The 16462-nt window shown below is 42.0% G+C and overlaps 1 protein-coding gene across 3 annotated transcripts in view; it reads left to right on the top strand.

The window, feature by feature from the left end:
- TMPO (thymopoietin) overlaps positions 1 to 16462 on the top strand; it is a 45476-nt gene that overhangs the window by 22366 nt on the left and 6648 nt on the right. The window contains exons 4-8 of one of the 3 annotated variants that reach the window (XM_074941852.1): positions 9618 to 9718; positions 13953 to 14072; positions 14184 to 14279; positions 14841 to 14954; positions 16232 to 16326. In XM_074941852.1, coding sequence (XP_074797953.1) covers positions 9618 to 9718; positions 13953 to 14072; positions 14184 to 14279; positions 14841 to 14954; positions 16232 to 16326 — 526 coding nt within the window. The remainder of the gene's footprint in view (positions 1 to 9617; positions 9719 to 13952; positions 14073 to 14183; positions 14280 to 14840; positions 14955 to 16231; positions 16327 to 16462) is intronic. The other 2 variants (XM_074941853.1, XM_074941854.1) reach the window with 2 other exon arrangements.

Genomic DNA, 16462 nt, shown 5'->3' with positions numbered 1-16462 from the left:
GTCTAATATACCCATCTTATACTTGGGGAAACGGGTCACATTACCAGTCAGCTGCAAAGCTAGGAATAGAATGCACATCTCTGAACTCCTGGACAGCGTTACCACCCCACCTCATCGCCCACTTTTGTATCTAGCCTTGGATAGATGCACACTGATAGAAGTACTTTTTGGTTTTTACAGCACCTAACCCAGGGGTCCCCAATGCAGCACCCGCCGGGGCAGTGGCGGGAATAGGAATGTGCTATTCTCACAGAAAGGTTGGGGACCACTGACCTAACCTGTTAGTCTTGCCAGAACAGTACAGACATGCTAAACATATTTATACTGACGTTGTTGGACAGGGAAGCAGGTGGTTTCTTTAATTCTGAGTTCTGTCCGTTCAATTTAAATGATCTTCTGTGGGTCTCTCACAGTTTTTCTATCACTTTGATCCAATGAATTGTCATGATTTTACAAGCATAGGTTTAGGATAGAAAATTCGGATCTTCGATTTTAAAGCCTTAAAAGAAGAAAGGAACAGTTCTGATTTTTTCTGTGAATTCTTCCTGTTCTGGGCTCAACTTATGATCTTCTTTTTTATATTTGTAATCTGCTATCAAGTTAAACTTCTGTCAGCATCTCAGTCGTAGTGTCACTGTCACTTCTCCAACATTACCTTCAGTTGTTTATGTAAATTCAGGACCTCTGGTAGAATCCTGTTGTAAAATGTATGCTATGCTTTTGATCAAAGTGCTCAAGATCAGTGCAAGCTTCAGTTTGCTTACGTCAGCTGGATACAGATGTAGTGATTAAATCTGAAACTCCCAGAAAAATTGTCACTAGAAAGTTGTGGCATCCATCCTCCCTTCTCGTTCAACCAAACCTGAACCTGATGAGGGCTGTGAAAGAATTTATGAAGTTCTTGTATTCTTGGGATGTGCATAGATCTCTTTAGTTTGCTGCTTAACCCTTTGATAATATTTACATTTCAGAAGAATTTAGTTCTCACTGCTTCATTTATAGTTTATAGAATAGTTTTCTACCACCTCAACTTAAGGTTTTTTGAGTCAGTAATTTATGCACTGTTTTGGAATCACTACTAGCCTGGGTACAATTAGAGTGGAGTCTTGTGGGCTCTAGGATGGGCAAGGGGAACTTACTTAGCTAGAATCTCACCTGTAATAAATTCTTTCTATAGAAAGCTTGCTACCTCATAGTATTTCTTTCCATCTTCACTGTTGACTTCACTGGGTGGTTGTTTCTTCTTCTAACATTCATATAACCTCACTTTTTTTTCTAGGAAGATATAAAGTCATAACTTCAAGCTGCTTTTTAAAAAAAAAAAAAAAAAAAAAAAAGCATAAGCATAGATACTGCTTAGCTCATATGTGTTTATCAGCAATATTAACGTTGCCTTCGGTCTTGTCCTCTCCCTACCACTGCTAAACACCTCCATCAGCACAGGAGGATGGTCTCCTTTCTTTACCAATGCCATCCACCTGCATTGTTAATTAGGTTACATTTCAATAATTTGGCCTGGTAACTGTAGAAATAGGCACACACCTCTTCACTCATCATTCTATCATCTTGTACAGTTGTACACTCTTCATCAATAAGGGAACATCCGTAAACACTTGAGCACTTTGGAGGTCATTGGACTTTGTCCTGAACCATTTCATGATTTATGTCCTTGAGGGCAGCATTAACTACAAAAGCTTCAACACACAAGCAGACTGGTGTATTTTCTGGGTTGCAGTTATGGGGGTTTGGAGCCTAAACTCTGTAGACCAAAATCTTCCAGTGGATTTTCAATGACTGGGCAAGCAGCCTGCAGGCTGGCCTAGACTGATTTGTGGTTGACAAACAATGCTTTTCTTCAGGATTGTGACTTCTAAGGTAGGGGTTCTGAGGACAAATTTTTTTAGTGGCCTCAGAGTGTGGCCACCAATTCTTGCTGGTGGCCACACTCTCTCACTGTTTCCTAAAATACTTAATTAGCTTGAGGGGAAAAAAATAAATATGCACATATACATCAATGATTTAAATACCAAATCATAGTAATTTATTTATTGCTAGCTAGTAAGTCTGTGAAATGTATGTTTAATACCACAAGTATTCTGTTTCACAGTAGATTTAATTTGTCCCCAGGCTTGGCAGGACTGAGTAAGCCCTGGATGGGGGGCCGGGGAAGGTAGCAGGAGGCTAGAGCCTGCCACCACAGGGCTGAAGCCCAAAGCCTGAGCCCCACTGCCCCTGGGAAGGTGGGGAACTCACTGGCTGCCATCTCCTCCAGCGTTGTGCCCCAGGTGTCTCCAGAGGAGGGCAGCCCCCACCCCCTGCTGGCAGCCCCAGCAACAAAGGTGGTGCATCCAGGACCAAGGGGGGGGGCTGCTATTTTGCCTGCTTCCCCCCCCCCCCCCCCCCCCAATCACAGCCCAGGAGACTGTGGCCACAAAAAAAGCCCCTAGTGGCTGCATTTGAGAACCACTGCTTTTAGGTATGCTTTCCTTCCTTTTGTCCTCTGCTCAGTCAGTTCTCAAAGGTCAGACACAGTGAAATCTTCCTATTGTAGTGCTGCTTAATTTCAAGACTAGTGACACTCCCTCCAGTCAGTTGGTGGAACAGCAATCCTGTATGGAAACTTTTCTGCCCAGAACTCCTGCATTAGAGACCAGTTCCCTTTATACAACTAAAACGGACTTCTCAAGTGGAAGGATGGGTTTACAACAGAGTACTTTCCCTGCAGTTTGTAAGCAGTATGCCCCTCTGTGGATGGATAACTTTTTTTTTAAATAGCTTTCATTCATTGTGAAAAACCCTGTCATGTTTATTGCAATAGGTGTTAAGGCTTGTCCACACTTGAAAACTAATGTGGATTAAGGTAGGGTGTAAATTTTATAGTGCTTTTCCTTAATAACTACGTGTGTACACTTTTACTGGTCTAACCAAAGTAATGACCAATTGGGAAAGGTGGGTTGTAGGACAAAATGAAATCACCTACTTGTATCTCTACTCATTGGGTATGTCTACGCTACGAAATTAGGTCAATTTTATAGAAGTTGATTTTTAGAAATCTATTTTATACAGTCAATAGCGTATGTCCACACTAAGCGCATTAAGTTGGCGGAGTGTGTCCTCACTACCATGGCTAGCATCGGCCTATGGAGCAGCGCACTCTGGGTAGCTAACCTACAGTTCCCGCAGTCTCTGCCACCCACTGGAATTCTGGGTTACACTCCCAATGTCTGATGGGGCAAAAACATTGTCGCGGGTGGTTTTGGGTACATGTCATCAGTCGTCCCTCCCTCCGTGAAAGCAACGACAGACAATCGTTTTGCGCCTTTTTTCCGTGCAGACGCCATGCCTCGGCAAGCATGGAGCCCGCTCAGCTCACGGTCACTGCTGCTGTTGTGTCCTGGGTGCTGCCGTCAGCAGATGGTGCAGTACGACTGCTAACCGTCATCATCCACCTCTTCTGCTGCAACTCTGCTCTCCTGGTGCTATGCATCCACCTCGCAGGTCCTCTCGTTGTTCTGTATAAATATCTATTCTCGTGGCATCCATCGTCATCCACCACTTCCGCTGCAACTCTGCTTTCCTGCAGACGCCATAGCGTGGCAAGCAGGGAGCCCTCTCAGCTCATTGCTGCTGTTGTGAGCATTGTAAACACCTCGCACATTATCCTGGAGCATATGCAGAACCGGGCTAAGAGACACCAGCACAAGGATGATTTTGATGAGGACATGGACACAGATGTTCCTGAAAGCACGGGCTGTGGCAGATTGGGACATCATGGTGGCAGTGGGGCTGGTTGGTACAGTGGAACGTCGATTCTGGGCCCGGCAAACGAGCACAGACTGGTGGGACCGCATAGTGTTGCAGGTATAGGATGATTCACAGTGGCTGCGAAACTTTCGCATGCGTAAGGCCACTTTCCTGGAACTCTGAGTTGCTTTCCCCCGCCCTGAAGCGCAGGAATACCAAGATGAGAGCTGCCCTGACAGTTGAGAAGCGAGTGGTGATAGCTCTGTGGAAGCTTGCTATGCCTGACCGGTACCGGTCAGTCGGGAATCAATTTGGAGTGGGCAAATCCACTGTGGGGGCTGCTGTGATCCAAGTAGCCAATGCAATCATTGATGTTCTGTTATCAAGGGTAGTGATTCTGGGAAATGTGCAAGTCATAGTGGATGGCTTTGCTGCAATGGGGTTCCCTAACTGTGGTGGGGCGATAGAATATGCGTTCTATCTTGGCACCGGACCACCTCGCCAACCAGTACGTGAACGGCAAGGGCTACTTCTCAATGGTGCTGCAAGCACTTGTGGATCACAAGGGACATTCACTGACGTCAACGTGGGATGGCCATGAAAGGTGCATGACACTCACATCTTTAGGAACTCCGGGCTGTTCAAGCAGCTTGAAGAAGGGACTTACTTCCCAGACCAGAAAATTACCACTGGGGATGTTGAAATGCCAGTAGTTATCCTTGGGGACCCAGCCTACCCCTTGCTCTCATGGCTCATGAAGCTGTACACAGGCGGCCTGGACAGTAGTAAGGAGCCATTTGACTATAGGCTGAGCAAGTGCAGAATGGTGGTAAAATGTGCCTTTGGACGTTTAAAAGCTCACTGGTGCAGTTTGCTGATTAGGTCAGACCTCAGCGCAACCAGCATTCCCATTGTTATTGCTGCTTGCTCTGTGCTCCATAATATCTGTGAGAGTAAGGGGGAAACGTTTATGGCAGGGTGGGAAGTTGAGGCAAATCGCCTGACGTCCGATTTTGAGCAGCCAGACACCAAGGTGGTGATAAGAGCACAGCAAGGCATGCTGTGCATTGGAGAGGCTTTGAAAACCAGTTTCATGACTGGCCAGGCTTCGGTGTGACAGCTGTGTGTGTTTCTCCTTGATCCAAACCCACCCCCTTTGTTGATTTTAATTCCCTGTAAGCCAACCACCCTCCCCCCCTCGAAATGAAGTAACTATTGTTTTGAACCCCGGGATCTATTAGGCGTCTGGCTGAGGAGGATAGGGAACTTGGGGAGGAGGTCAGGCGGTTGTACGATCGATGCCGCAGGGGTCTGTGCTCTTGTTGGCTTTCCTGCAGCTGCACCAGATGCTTCGTGTCTGTTTGCTTCCCCCATTAGCCTTAGCATCGCCTCCTGCCTCTGCTCTTCGTGCTTACGTAATGCTTTCCTAGCCTCTAACACTGAATGTCTCCATGCATTCAACTGTGCCGTATCAGTGCGGGAGGACTGCAGGAGCTCAGAAAACATGTAATCGGGAGTGCTTCTCCTCCCCCCTCCTCCCCCCCCCTTCTAATCTGCGATAACCTCAGGGACAGAGATGATAGGGGGAGCCTATAAACATTTGCACCTGGTGGGAGATGAAAAGGGAGACTAATATTTAAGATGATCCCTTTCTGAGAACAAAAGGGAGACTCTTTCTTTCTTTCACAGTGAATCAAGCAATTCACAGCAGACAGCACATGTTCTTTAGGTAAGAGGTCGCATTTTGCTTTTTATATTGAGCGCCTGCCAGTATGGTGACACATCACACATGGATGGGCAACAGAATTCAGTTTCCATACAGCCATGGTAAGGCAAAGGGTACACAGGGTTGGCTTCTTATGCATAACATGTGGGAATGATTTCAAACTGCAGCACCATTCTTTCCCATAGCAAGCAATGGGTTGGGCTTCACATTTAAAAGGAGGGGCTGCAGTTTTCGGGTGGATGTGTAGCACACACCTCCTGTGACCCCACTGCGTGGCTATTCTCTGGGATGATCCCTTTTAGCCAAGCGCGAACAGCCCAGCATGAATGGGGTCCTTTTACTGTTCCCTTACAAAAATTCCCCTATTTCAACCAGGTGACCATGAATGATATCACTCTCCTGAGGCTAACAACACAGATATAGACCGAATGTTGCCTGAATGCTACCAAAACCCAGAACTATTTGCTGCCATGCTTTGTGCTGCAGTGATTCCAGACTACTTTCAGAGTACCTCCAGAAGAGAGCTTCATGGAAGTGTCCCTGGAGAATTCCCACTCCATCCCCAGACATGTGAACAGACTTCTCCAGTAGCTGTACTGGCCGCGAATGCATCCCAATTCTTCAAGGCAAATCAAACATTAAACACCATTGCTTTTAAACCCTGTAGTTACACATGTGCACTCACCAGAGGTGCCTTCTCCAGCTTCAGGGTCGGGGATCCCGCCTTGGGGGAGTGTTTGGCTCTGGGATGATGAAAAGGTCCTGGCTGCCGGGGAGAACAGATTCACCACTTGCCTGCTGCGCATTCTCCTCCTCCTCCCAGTTGCGTGAGACTCTCCCCTTGCAGGTGTCCACAGACAGTGGTGGGGTAGTGGTCGGGTCCCCTCCTAGAATGGCAAGCAGCTGATCATAGAAGCGACATGTATGGGGCTCTGACCCGGAGCAACCATTTGCCTCCTTTGTCTTTTGGTAGGCTTGCCTCAGCTCCTTAACTTTCATGCGGCACTGCTGTGTGTCCCTGTTGTAGCCTCTCCAACATGCCCTGTGAGATTTTGGCAAATATATTTGCATTTCTTCTTTTTGATCGGAGTTCTGCCTGCACAGATGCTTCTCCCCATACAGCAATCAGGTCCAGTGTCTCCCTTTTGGTCCATGCTGGAGCTTGTTTGTGATTCTGGGGGGACTGCATGGTCACCTGTGCTGCTGAGTTCGCCACGCTGACCAAACAGGAAATGAAATTCAGAAGTTCCCAGGCCTTTTCCTGTGTACCTGGTTTGTGAATCGGAGTTCAAAGTGCTGTCCAGAGCGGTCACAATGGAGCACTCTGGGATAGCTCCTGGAGGCCAATACCATCAATTTGCGTCTGCAGTACCCCAAATTCAACTCAGCAAGGTCGATTTTAGCACTACTCCCCTCAGCGGGGAGGAGTACAGAAGTCTATTTTAAGAGCTCTTTAAGTCGAAGGAATGGGGTTGGTTGTGTGAACGCATTCATTTTAAAATTGACCTAACGCAGCTAAATTCGACCTACCCCCGTAGTATAGACCTGGCCATTGTTTCTTTCTACCTAATGTTTCTTCTAACTAAGAAATGCTCAAACATGGAAGGAGAAACGAAAGTTGGGCTCATATACATGAGATTTTTATAACTCTTTGGCATTCAAAACAGCTCAGTGTAATGATGTATGGGAGCTGGAGTAAGAAGGTAACATATGATAAAAATTACTAAGGCTTTGTGTACACTGACAAGTGAAAGGCACAACTTTTTGTCATTCAGAGGTGTTAAAAATGTGCGCACGCACATCCCGAAAGACACAAGTTTTGTCAATGACAAGTGCTGGTGTGAACAGCGCTTTGTTGGCAGGAGCACTGCCCTGCCAACAATGCTAACGCCGCTTGTTGGGGGTGGAAGTTTTTTGTCACCAGGAGAGCTCTCTCCTGCCGACAAACAGTGGCTACATTGCGTGCCTTTTAGCAGCACAGCTGTAGCTGCAGGAGTGCAGCTGTGTCGCTAAAAGCTGCATGGTGTTGACATAGCCTAAGTTGTTTGAGAGACTAGGTGGCTGAGAATATCTTCTATTGGACCACGTTATGTTGGGGAAAGAGACAGACCTCAAGTTCCACTGTGCTCTTCTTCAGGTTTGGGAGAAGTAATCAGAGTCACAGCTAAACACAAGGTGGGACTGATTAAGTGTAGGATTTAACACATTGCAAAATGAAGTGGCCATTAATACCTCTACTTAAAGTGGGCTAGGGGTTACAGATTGTTGTAAAGAGATGTAGAATTGTAGGACTGCAAGGGACCTCGAGAGGTCATCCAATCCCCTGCACTCAAGGCAGGACCAAGTACAGTAACTCTTCACTTACGTCATCCTGGCTAACATTGTTACGTCACTGATCTATTAGAGAACATGCTCATTTAAAGTTGCACAATGCTCCCTTATAATGTTTGGCAGCCGCCTGCTTTGTGCACTGCTTGCAGAAAGAGCAGCCCATTGAAGCTAGCTGGTGGGGGCTCCCCATCAGCTCCCCACTACCTTAAGTTCCCTGTGCAGCAACCCCCCAGCAAGCTATCAATTGCAGGCAGTTCAGCTGTCCCTCCCCCCACTGCCATGTGCTGCTCCTGCCCTCTGCCTTGGAGCTGCTCCCAGCCTCCTGCTTGCTATGTGGGGAGGAGGGGGATTAATATCAGGGTGTCCCCCTGCTCCTGCCACCCGCTTACCCTATCTCCATAGAGTTGGGGGGAACACTACAGGGCTCAGGACGGAGGGAGCTTGCAGGCAGCAGCTGCTGTCTCAACTTGCTGATCTACTTAAAAAGGCAGCGTACTTAGAGTGGGGTCAGCATACTTAAGGGGCAGTGCGCATCTGTTTTTCTGTCTCTCTCTCTCTCTGCCATGCTGTCTCCCCTCCCTCCATTCATGCTGCTTTGTAGTGTATGAGGCTACATTAACAACAGTGTGTTAACTCTTGAGGGCTCAGCTGAGTTCTACTTCATCATTTAGCAGTAAGGCATTCCCTGGGAAATATCCCACCTTCTGACTCCTCCACCTCAACCAGGCTTCACAATCATCATTGCTGTGTACAGTATTAAATTGCTTGTTTAAAACTTATAATATAGTCTTTTGTCTGGTGAAAAAACTTTCCCGGGAATCTAACTCCTCCCCCCACATTTACAATAATTCTTATAGGGAAATTGGATTTGCTTAACATCGCTTCGTTTAAAATCACGTTTTTCAGGAACATAACTACAACGTTACATGAGGAGTTACTGTAGTGTAGACCATCCCTGACGGGTGTTTGGAAATTTTTTTAAGAGCAGGTTAGATGATAGAGATGGTGTAATTTCAGTGTTTAACTACCCTTAGTTAGGAAGTTTTTCTTAATGTCCAACCTAAACCACCCTTGCTGCAATTTAAGCCCATTGCTTGTCCTATCCTCAGAGATTAAGGAGCACAATTTTTCTCCATGCTCCTTGTGGCAACCTTTAATGTACTTGAAAACTGTTGGGAACTAGAAAGCACTTTTTCCTTTTTAATCATTTCTGATTTTCATCATTTCTGACTTTTATGCCTCATTGCTGATACTCAAAATCTATCTTTTTATAATTAATAAACGTGTTGTATCTAATCTAGCATGTTTAAGTTGAAATGTCTAGGTAAGACTATTTAAGGTGGCAAGTTGTGCGTATATTATTCCCTTAAGGAATAATGGACTTCGTATATTTGGACTGCCCAAGAGAGAGGCTGGGCATATAAGACATACATTTCCTGGAAAAGCTAGGCCTGGGAGAATGTTGGAGTCACCCTGCAGTATAACCATGGCTGGTGAGAGCAAGGATGAGACTGGCAAGCTGGGGTTACACAAACACATCTGGAAGTGACCTGCATACTGGCAAGCGGTATGTCACAATGCAAACTTGCCCGTATTAGTTATATTAAGAGAATATTACAAGTTATAACTCAACCATTCTGGCAGCTAAAATGGTCTATTTTAATGAAGTGCATTATTTGGGTTATGTTATGGTCTTGGCTGTTACTTAAGATGACCGCATTTTTTTAATATTCTAGGTAAAATATTAGTGGGCTCTTCTGTTGAATTTTTGGCTCTTTCAATGCCACAGGGTAATGGTGACTGATTTTATTCTCAGATCCCAAGGTAGAGTTCAGACTTGAGAAGAGGGAACCACTGAAGGCCAAGACAAAGACTCCAGTAACACTCAAACAAAGAAGAGTTGTTGAACATAATCAGGTATCTTTATTTTAATGTTATTTTCTTACCAACTTGTAATTGTGAGTATACTCGCAGTAGCTGAATTTTTCATATTGCACTTGACTAATATTAGCATATGGTTAATACTTTAAGTGGGCTAATCTGTTTATCACTAGTTTTCCAGGAATCGTGCGGTAATTAAACACAACCCAAGTTTTAGCTAATCCTGGAGCTATTTTTTAATATTTTTGCCTACTCAGAAACACTTAAGATTAGCAGCTATATTCTGCTAAAGTTAGCTTTTGCTTTTTTTCTATGATATTGTAGGCAGCACTGCTGTAGTTAAGGTTGCATAACACTTTCCAATATAAAACCATTTTTAGTGACTTATAAATTTGCCAAATTATTGAAATTTCCTTGCTGAATGTCTCCAAGAAACATTTTTGGAACCTTCAGCAAAATCAGCTCCGTAAAGTTCTCTCAGAACAAAGTTAGGGAAAGTTAATTGTTTGCTTAATTAAAATATCCTGGTATCTGTTTGAGAGGCTTTAGTGCCTCTGTGCTTTAGAGTGAGGACTTAAAAGTGGTGGGGAGGTTATCCTAAGAGAAGAACATATTATGTGGGGGAAAAGGCTTCAGTTGTACGGTCACATACTATCAATGCATACACATATGGGCACTTACTAACTTTTGAGTGCCTCACTTTGAAATGCTAATACGCTCTAGCTTGCTTAATGAAGGCTTTTTTGTTTGGGTTTTAGGGTGTGTAGATTGGTTTTTTAAAAAATGAGTTGATCATGTGGACTTCAGGAGTTTGATTTGTCAAATACCTGTAGCTAATCAACCCTTGTGAAATTAGCAATCAATGTGAATATCCTTTTGTCCAGATTAGTGTATTTCATCAGGTTATCCAGTTTTGGCTGGTGGTAGTGTAGTGCCCTGACCAACATTTCTTTTTGCTGAAGAAAAGTAGTGGAATCCTTGTGGAGCAAGTATTTGAGTAACTGGCTTTTGCAGAACTTCGCAATGATCTGTGCTGTGTTGATGAGGGTGGTCCAGCAGTATGAGGGGACAAAATAGAAACATTTCTTTTAAAATGGTGTTTCAGCCACTGATACTAGTGCACACTGCTCTGAATCTTTCCTTTCTCTGGAATTTGTCTCAGAAATGGTGAACTGTTACTAATTTTGTCTGATATCTTTTTGAAACAGACATCCAAGTACCACTTTAATTTTGTCTGGGTTGGGGCATACATAGACATATGATGATGTAACTTATTGTCACAACTGTTCCAGTTCACTTTGATGGGAATCAAAATCAAGGAGTCATACTGAAACACTTCTGCTCTTTCCAGTTGAAGCAAAAATTCAAAATTGTTGACTGCACAATATTATTTTAAAGGATATTTAAACACTTAATCAGCCAAGAATCCTTTTTAAATGAATACTTGGAGTTAGATTCCTAAACAAGATGCCTGATATCCCTCCCTCCTCTTCCTCCCCTTGCCCCCCTCCTCCCCAAAATTGATGCTTTTCCAGCAGCTCCCACTGATTTCAATATGACAGAGATGTTGACATGTCCAAATCCTCTTGAAAAATCAGGCCTCTATCCTGGAGCATGCATATGTTCGCTTTTTTTCAAGAGCGAAGCACGCCGACATCTCGGTCACGTTGAAATCAGTGGCATCTTGTCTTAGAACCATAATGAGAAACAAAGTTAAGACCGAGTGTTGTGAAGTCTTTAATAAAATATACATTAAGGCAATATGTGCTCCTTGAATGGACCCACTTGGCAAAATAAACATGCCTGTACTCCAAACAAACCCCTTCTCTCCCAGGACCCCAAGAGATCAACTAGACCTTGCAGTGTCACCTGAATGTCTTTAATCTTAGCAGTTTGTCAGACCAACAGGAGAAATATATCTGAGAGAACACCCTCAGAAAACAACCTGCTTTCACAACCTCCTAGATTAAACAAATGGGTGTTAATTTGACTTTCTTGCCTGATCACTTGAAGTATCTAGGACCCCAGACTAAGTATTTATTTCAAATGTATCTGGTCTGCCAAAATAGTACTCCACTTTAGTTATGAAAGTACAAAGGTTTACTGTCAGTAGCTTCTTTTATAATATATCGGTGCAGATTTCAGACTCAGTGATGTACAATTAAGTATCTCTGAGATGGTTTTATAGTGTGTATTCTTAATAGTTTGTGTGGATTTTTCCTGAAAATATCCATGACTGAGTGTTAATTCAGCTGGTATCTTATCCAATTCACCAGGTTGACTCAATGCGAATAGTAAAACTCTTCATACAAATTTTTCAAAATGATGAATATTTATTGATTCAAACCATAATAACCCTCTCTTTAGGTAGGCTGACCTGGACCCATTAATATTCTTTTAAAATCTAGTAAATGGAAATGCTAAATGCCCATAGTAGAAGCTGAAAGTACTTTGAGTGGTTAAAGCTGCAAACGATATAATTTAAAACCTGTAACAGGCAAAGATTTATGAATGAACTTCAGTAAAGTACAGTAAACTTTCAAAATTATCCTTGTTTTTTAGGAAAGGAAATAATCCAAAATTTGTGGGGGGAAGGGAGATGTTTATTTTGAGAAGAGTTTTCTTACAATTTAAAGAAATATTGCCAACAGTTTAGGCTCAGAAACTTAGGATCTAGTGGGAAGTGACGTTTGTTTTCTCAAAATCCAATTAAAAATTCACCACTTAGTAACTGAAAAATTTAGGAGACTATAACTTGTCTTACCTGAATAAAAACTTGTACTCCTTCTCTTGGATTTGTAGCAACAATAAACAAGCAATCTTTAAACTGCAGAGAATCCTGCTATTTGACTTCTAGCTATATTAGTTACTTGATTGGAGGATACTCTTTACTGGAAACAGACACTAGATAATTTTATCTTCCAGCCTGCTTTGTTAAAATCTTGCAAAACATGAAAGTGTTCTGTGACCTGATCTTGTGTCAATGGGATCTCCTACGACAGACAGGAGGATCCACCATTTCTTGTGTGACTTTTCAGGGCCCCACTTGTAACTTTCTATGGATTTGGGGGTAATCTTAATCTGAGGTGGTTGTTTTTTCCCTGATGTTTCAGGAAGAGCTAACAATCTTCTAAATGATAACAGCAAACTACCAAACTTCCTGAATTTATTTATTTCTTTAAAAAAAAAAAAAGGAAAACATGCACATTACATTTGTTTTGCTACTGGCTTCAGATTATTAGCTTGCTTTTTTACTAGTGTAAACTTCTTTCCCTCAAAAAATAGTTGTTGTTTTTTTTTTAAATACAGTGGTAACGCTCTGGTTTTTAACTGTTCAGTATTGGCTATTTTATGGATTTGGGATTTTTAATCGTGTTTCAAGTTGCCAGTGTAAAACTGCAGCTTTTATGCTGCTTCTGTATATTTGGGGTCTTTCCTCACTCCCTGAGACTTAACCTGAAGAGTGTGTTCCCAGTTACTTAAACCCACAATACTGTTATTACTGTGGTGAATGACCTCTTTCCTCCAATGCCCCATTGCAGAACTCAGAAGTTAAATCTTATTCTAACACTAGTATGACATTTGTTTTTTAGTATCCAATGGACTGGTTTAGGTTTGATTAATTATGTCTCAAGTCTTAGTCATAAGGAATGGGCAAAGCTTAATTTATGGATATAACACTTGTTACAGTTATGGGGGAGACTTTCAAAGGCACAAATGGTAGTTAGGCAAACAATTTCTGATGAATTTCAAACTGCTGTATGTGTCTTTTGGAAATCTCCCCATCTTGTGTTCAGAGGAGCTAAAATTGCATCCGAGTAAAGGGTTTTGGTAACACCTGTTTCCACAAATGCACAAGAGGTTTGTTTTTTATTTATGTAGACAAGATATCTGGGTTAAATGTAAAATGGCGCATCCGCTCATCAGTGGTTCTTATCCAGGCTCAAGCCAGAGATCAGGTTTTAGCCGGTGGTGATGTAAACCATTTATACTCTACGCTTACTGGAGATGGTAGCTCTCACTTTTTTCTGATAGTCATTATACATTGTCTGTTCAACTCCATATAAATAGAAATCCTCTTAAGGGTAGTGTTGAGTACTATCCCTTGATATCCAATATTGCAGTATTCTAGAAAGCAAGATATTTGGAAAGCAAGTGTGCTACACACATACATCTGGAATATGCATGCTTCTGTGCCTTTTAGTTATGGACACTTCAGTGTTGGGACATGGCTTTTATATGCTTGCTAATGTATTTGATGCTTGAATAGAACTATTCTCAAGATGGAGTTACTGAGGCTATCTGGACAAGTGGATCTTCAAAAAGTGGACCTCTTCAGGCAGTTTCTAGGGAGTCTACAAGAGTATCAAGAAGAACACCAAGGAAAAGGGTGATGAGGCTTATTGCAATCTAGACTCGTTTTACTTTTTCCTGAGATTGTCAGGGCCCTAGAGACTATTTTTTACACTCACTGTTTTTGTTTTGTTTTTTAAACAAACAGGTGGAAACTACAGCACAGTTGCCTGTAGATGATGCAGTAATGTCAGAGGGTACTCCCATAGCTGAAACTATAGTGGCTTCAAGCAACGAGACCCTAGTAAATATATCTAATAAATTATACAAGTGGTATCCTTCTGTGATGTACCTTTTAACTTACACTAGAAAGCGTTTTCAGTTTAAACAAATCTAACTCTACTTGATAGCCCCCAATACTTAATGTATTTTTACTTTCTGTCAGATATGCATTCCTCTCCATTTTATCAGTCTTATATGAGCATATGTTCTTACACCATGCCCTGAAGCCTCCTGCTGCTGGCCTGGTCTGAGCCTGTATGATAGTTCCTATCTTCTTAAAAGTGGAAGGTTGGGGAACTTCAGTACCACAACCTTCATAGAGGGTCCATTTTATTTAACATGTGCAACAAACCTGCCTTGAGTGTTTGTGAGCTTCTGTCACTAAACCGCTTTCAGAAAAAAATACTGAAACTATGTCGCTAATGTATTTAAAATGTTCTTCCAAAGTAGCTCCTCTTAAATCCTTTTTTTTTTTTCCTCTGAGTGATAACTTTTAGTACCCAAATGTTTAACACAGATTTTGTCTTATTTTTGTTTTTCTGTTGTATTTTGGTTAATTGAGTCTGAACAATTTGAATCTCAGCAGGTTGTCAATAGGGTGCCTGGAAATTTCAAGCATGCAGCTCCTACACTGTCAATCAGTGAATTCTCAGACTTGCCCAGAAGAACACCAAAGAAACCATTGATGACAGCTGAAGTAAATGAATTAAAATTTAGATTATCATTATTCTTTCTGGATAGAGTTCTTATATTTATTTATTTATTTTATTTATTTATTCATTCCTGCAGAAGTGGGAATGAGGGTGTACTTCTCTAACAGGTGGTATGAGGATATTCAGATCACACTAGCACTTGACTTGTGGCTTGACTGATGAATGTTAAGGTTTAAAAGTTTTGCCAATAAAACACTTGTTTAGTTTTGAGCCATTCTGCATTTCTGGGGTCATGTTTGCAGTTTTTGTGCTGCTTCTGTCATCAGTGTAGCATGTTGCTTTTTTTTTTGTACAATTCCTTGTCAAGTCAGTTGAATAGAGAGAGAGTACATGACTCTTTAATTTTTGAAAAATTGATCCAAGTCTGTGGCTTAATTTCCAACATCAAATAGCAGGATTATTTTAAACCAAAAGCCTCCAAGGTAACATTACTGGAGTAGATCTGCCTCTTCTTTTAATAGCTAAAATGCCCCTGCTTCTACAGTGTTTGACTATATTATCTCTGGAAACCTTTTTTTATACTAAAAATTTTAGACCTGGTATTGTATGCTATTCTGCAGCATTATTTTCCTAATAGAAATCAGTAGAATTTATCACTTTTGCATTGCTCATTTTGAATAAAACTCATTCTTAAAAATAGGTAAGAAATCTTTAATTAAAAACTAGTGTCCACATCTTCGTGTAATGGGCTACCTCATTTGCATACAGAGGTGATCTGACACCATGTTGGTAACTGAGCACTGAGCTGATACCCATTAAATTTATTAAGAACGAGTGCTTTACTGTCTCAATCCCAATAAGCCTGTGAAGTCAGTGTTTTGCTATATTGCAGCACTTTCGCTTACCACAGCAAGAGGAAACAGGTCGTCCTCATAAACATACTGTTAACATTGGTCACACACAATCCAGTGATCTGCTCAACACAGCCATGATAGAGGTGATGACTAGTCCCTTTTGATCATCTGTATTGTTGTCTGATTGGTGTATAAGTACTGCATAAGTAACAACAAAGTATTCTTCATGTTGAAGGAAACTGAGGACAACGCTGAATGCATCTGGACTCCAAAAATCACTAGACAGCTGCCAGTAACAAAGCTTAAACCAACAATTAAAATCCAGGAAAGACTTCTTAAAATTCACTGGGTGAACCAAATTCTCCCTTTCAAATCACCTAGGGTTATGGTCGCTCTAAATATCTATACTAGAGGAAAAAAGCTATTGAGTTTGGTAAGGTTTATAATTCTTCTATTTGTTCCTATAGGTGGTGGAGAAAACACTAGCAGAAGAACGAAGAGTAGAAAGAGATATTCTTAAGGAAATGTTCCCATATGAAGTATCCACACCTACAGGAATTAGGTACAATTAAAGTATTTTATGTTTTACTCAATTTTGATAAAAACGCCGAGGAGACATGGACTCCTCGTTTTTGCTGATACAGACTAACATGGTTACCATTCTGAAACCTGTCAATTTTGATAGAACAAAGACCTTT

This window comes from Natator depressus, chromosome 1 (assembly GCF_965152275.1).
Source record: "Natator depressus isolate rNatDep1 chromosome 1, rNatDep2.hap1, whole genome shotgun sequence".
Taxonomy (NCBI): domain Eukaryota; kingdom Metazoa; phylum Chordata; order Testudines; family Cheloniidae; genus Natator; species Natator depressus.
Note: the sequence above shows the minus strand (reverse complement) of the source record. Positions and strands in the feature narration are given on the sequence as shown.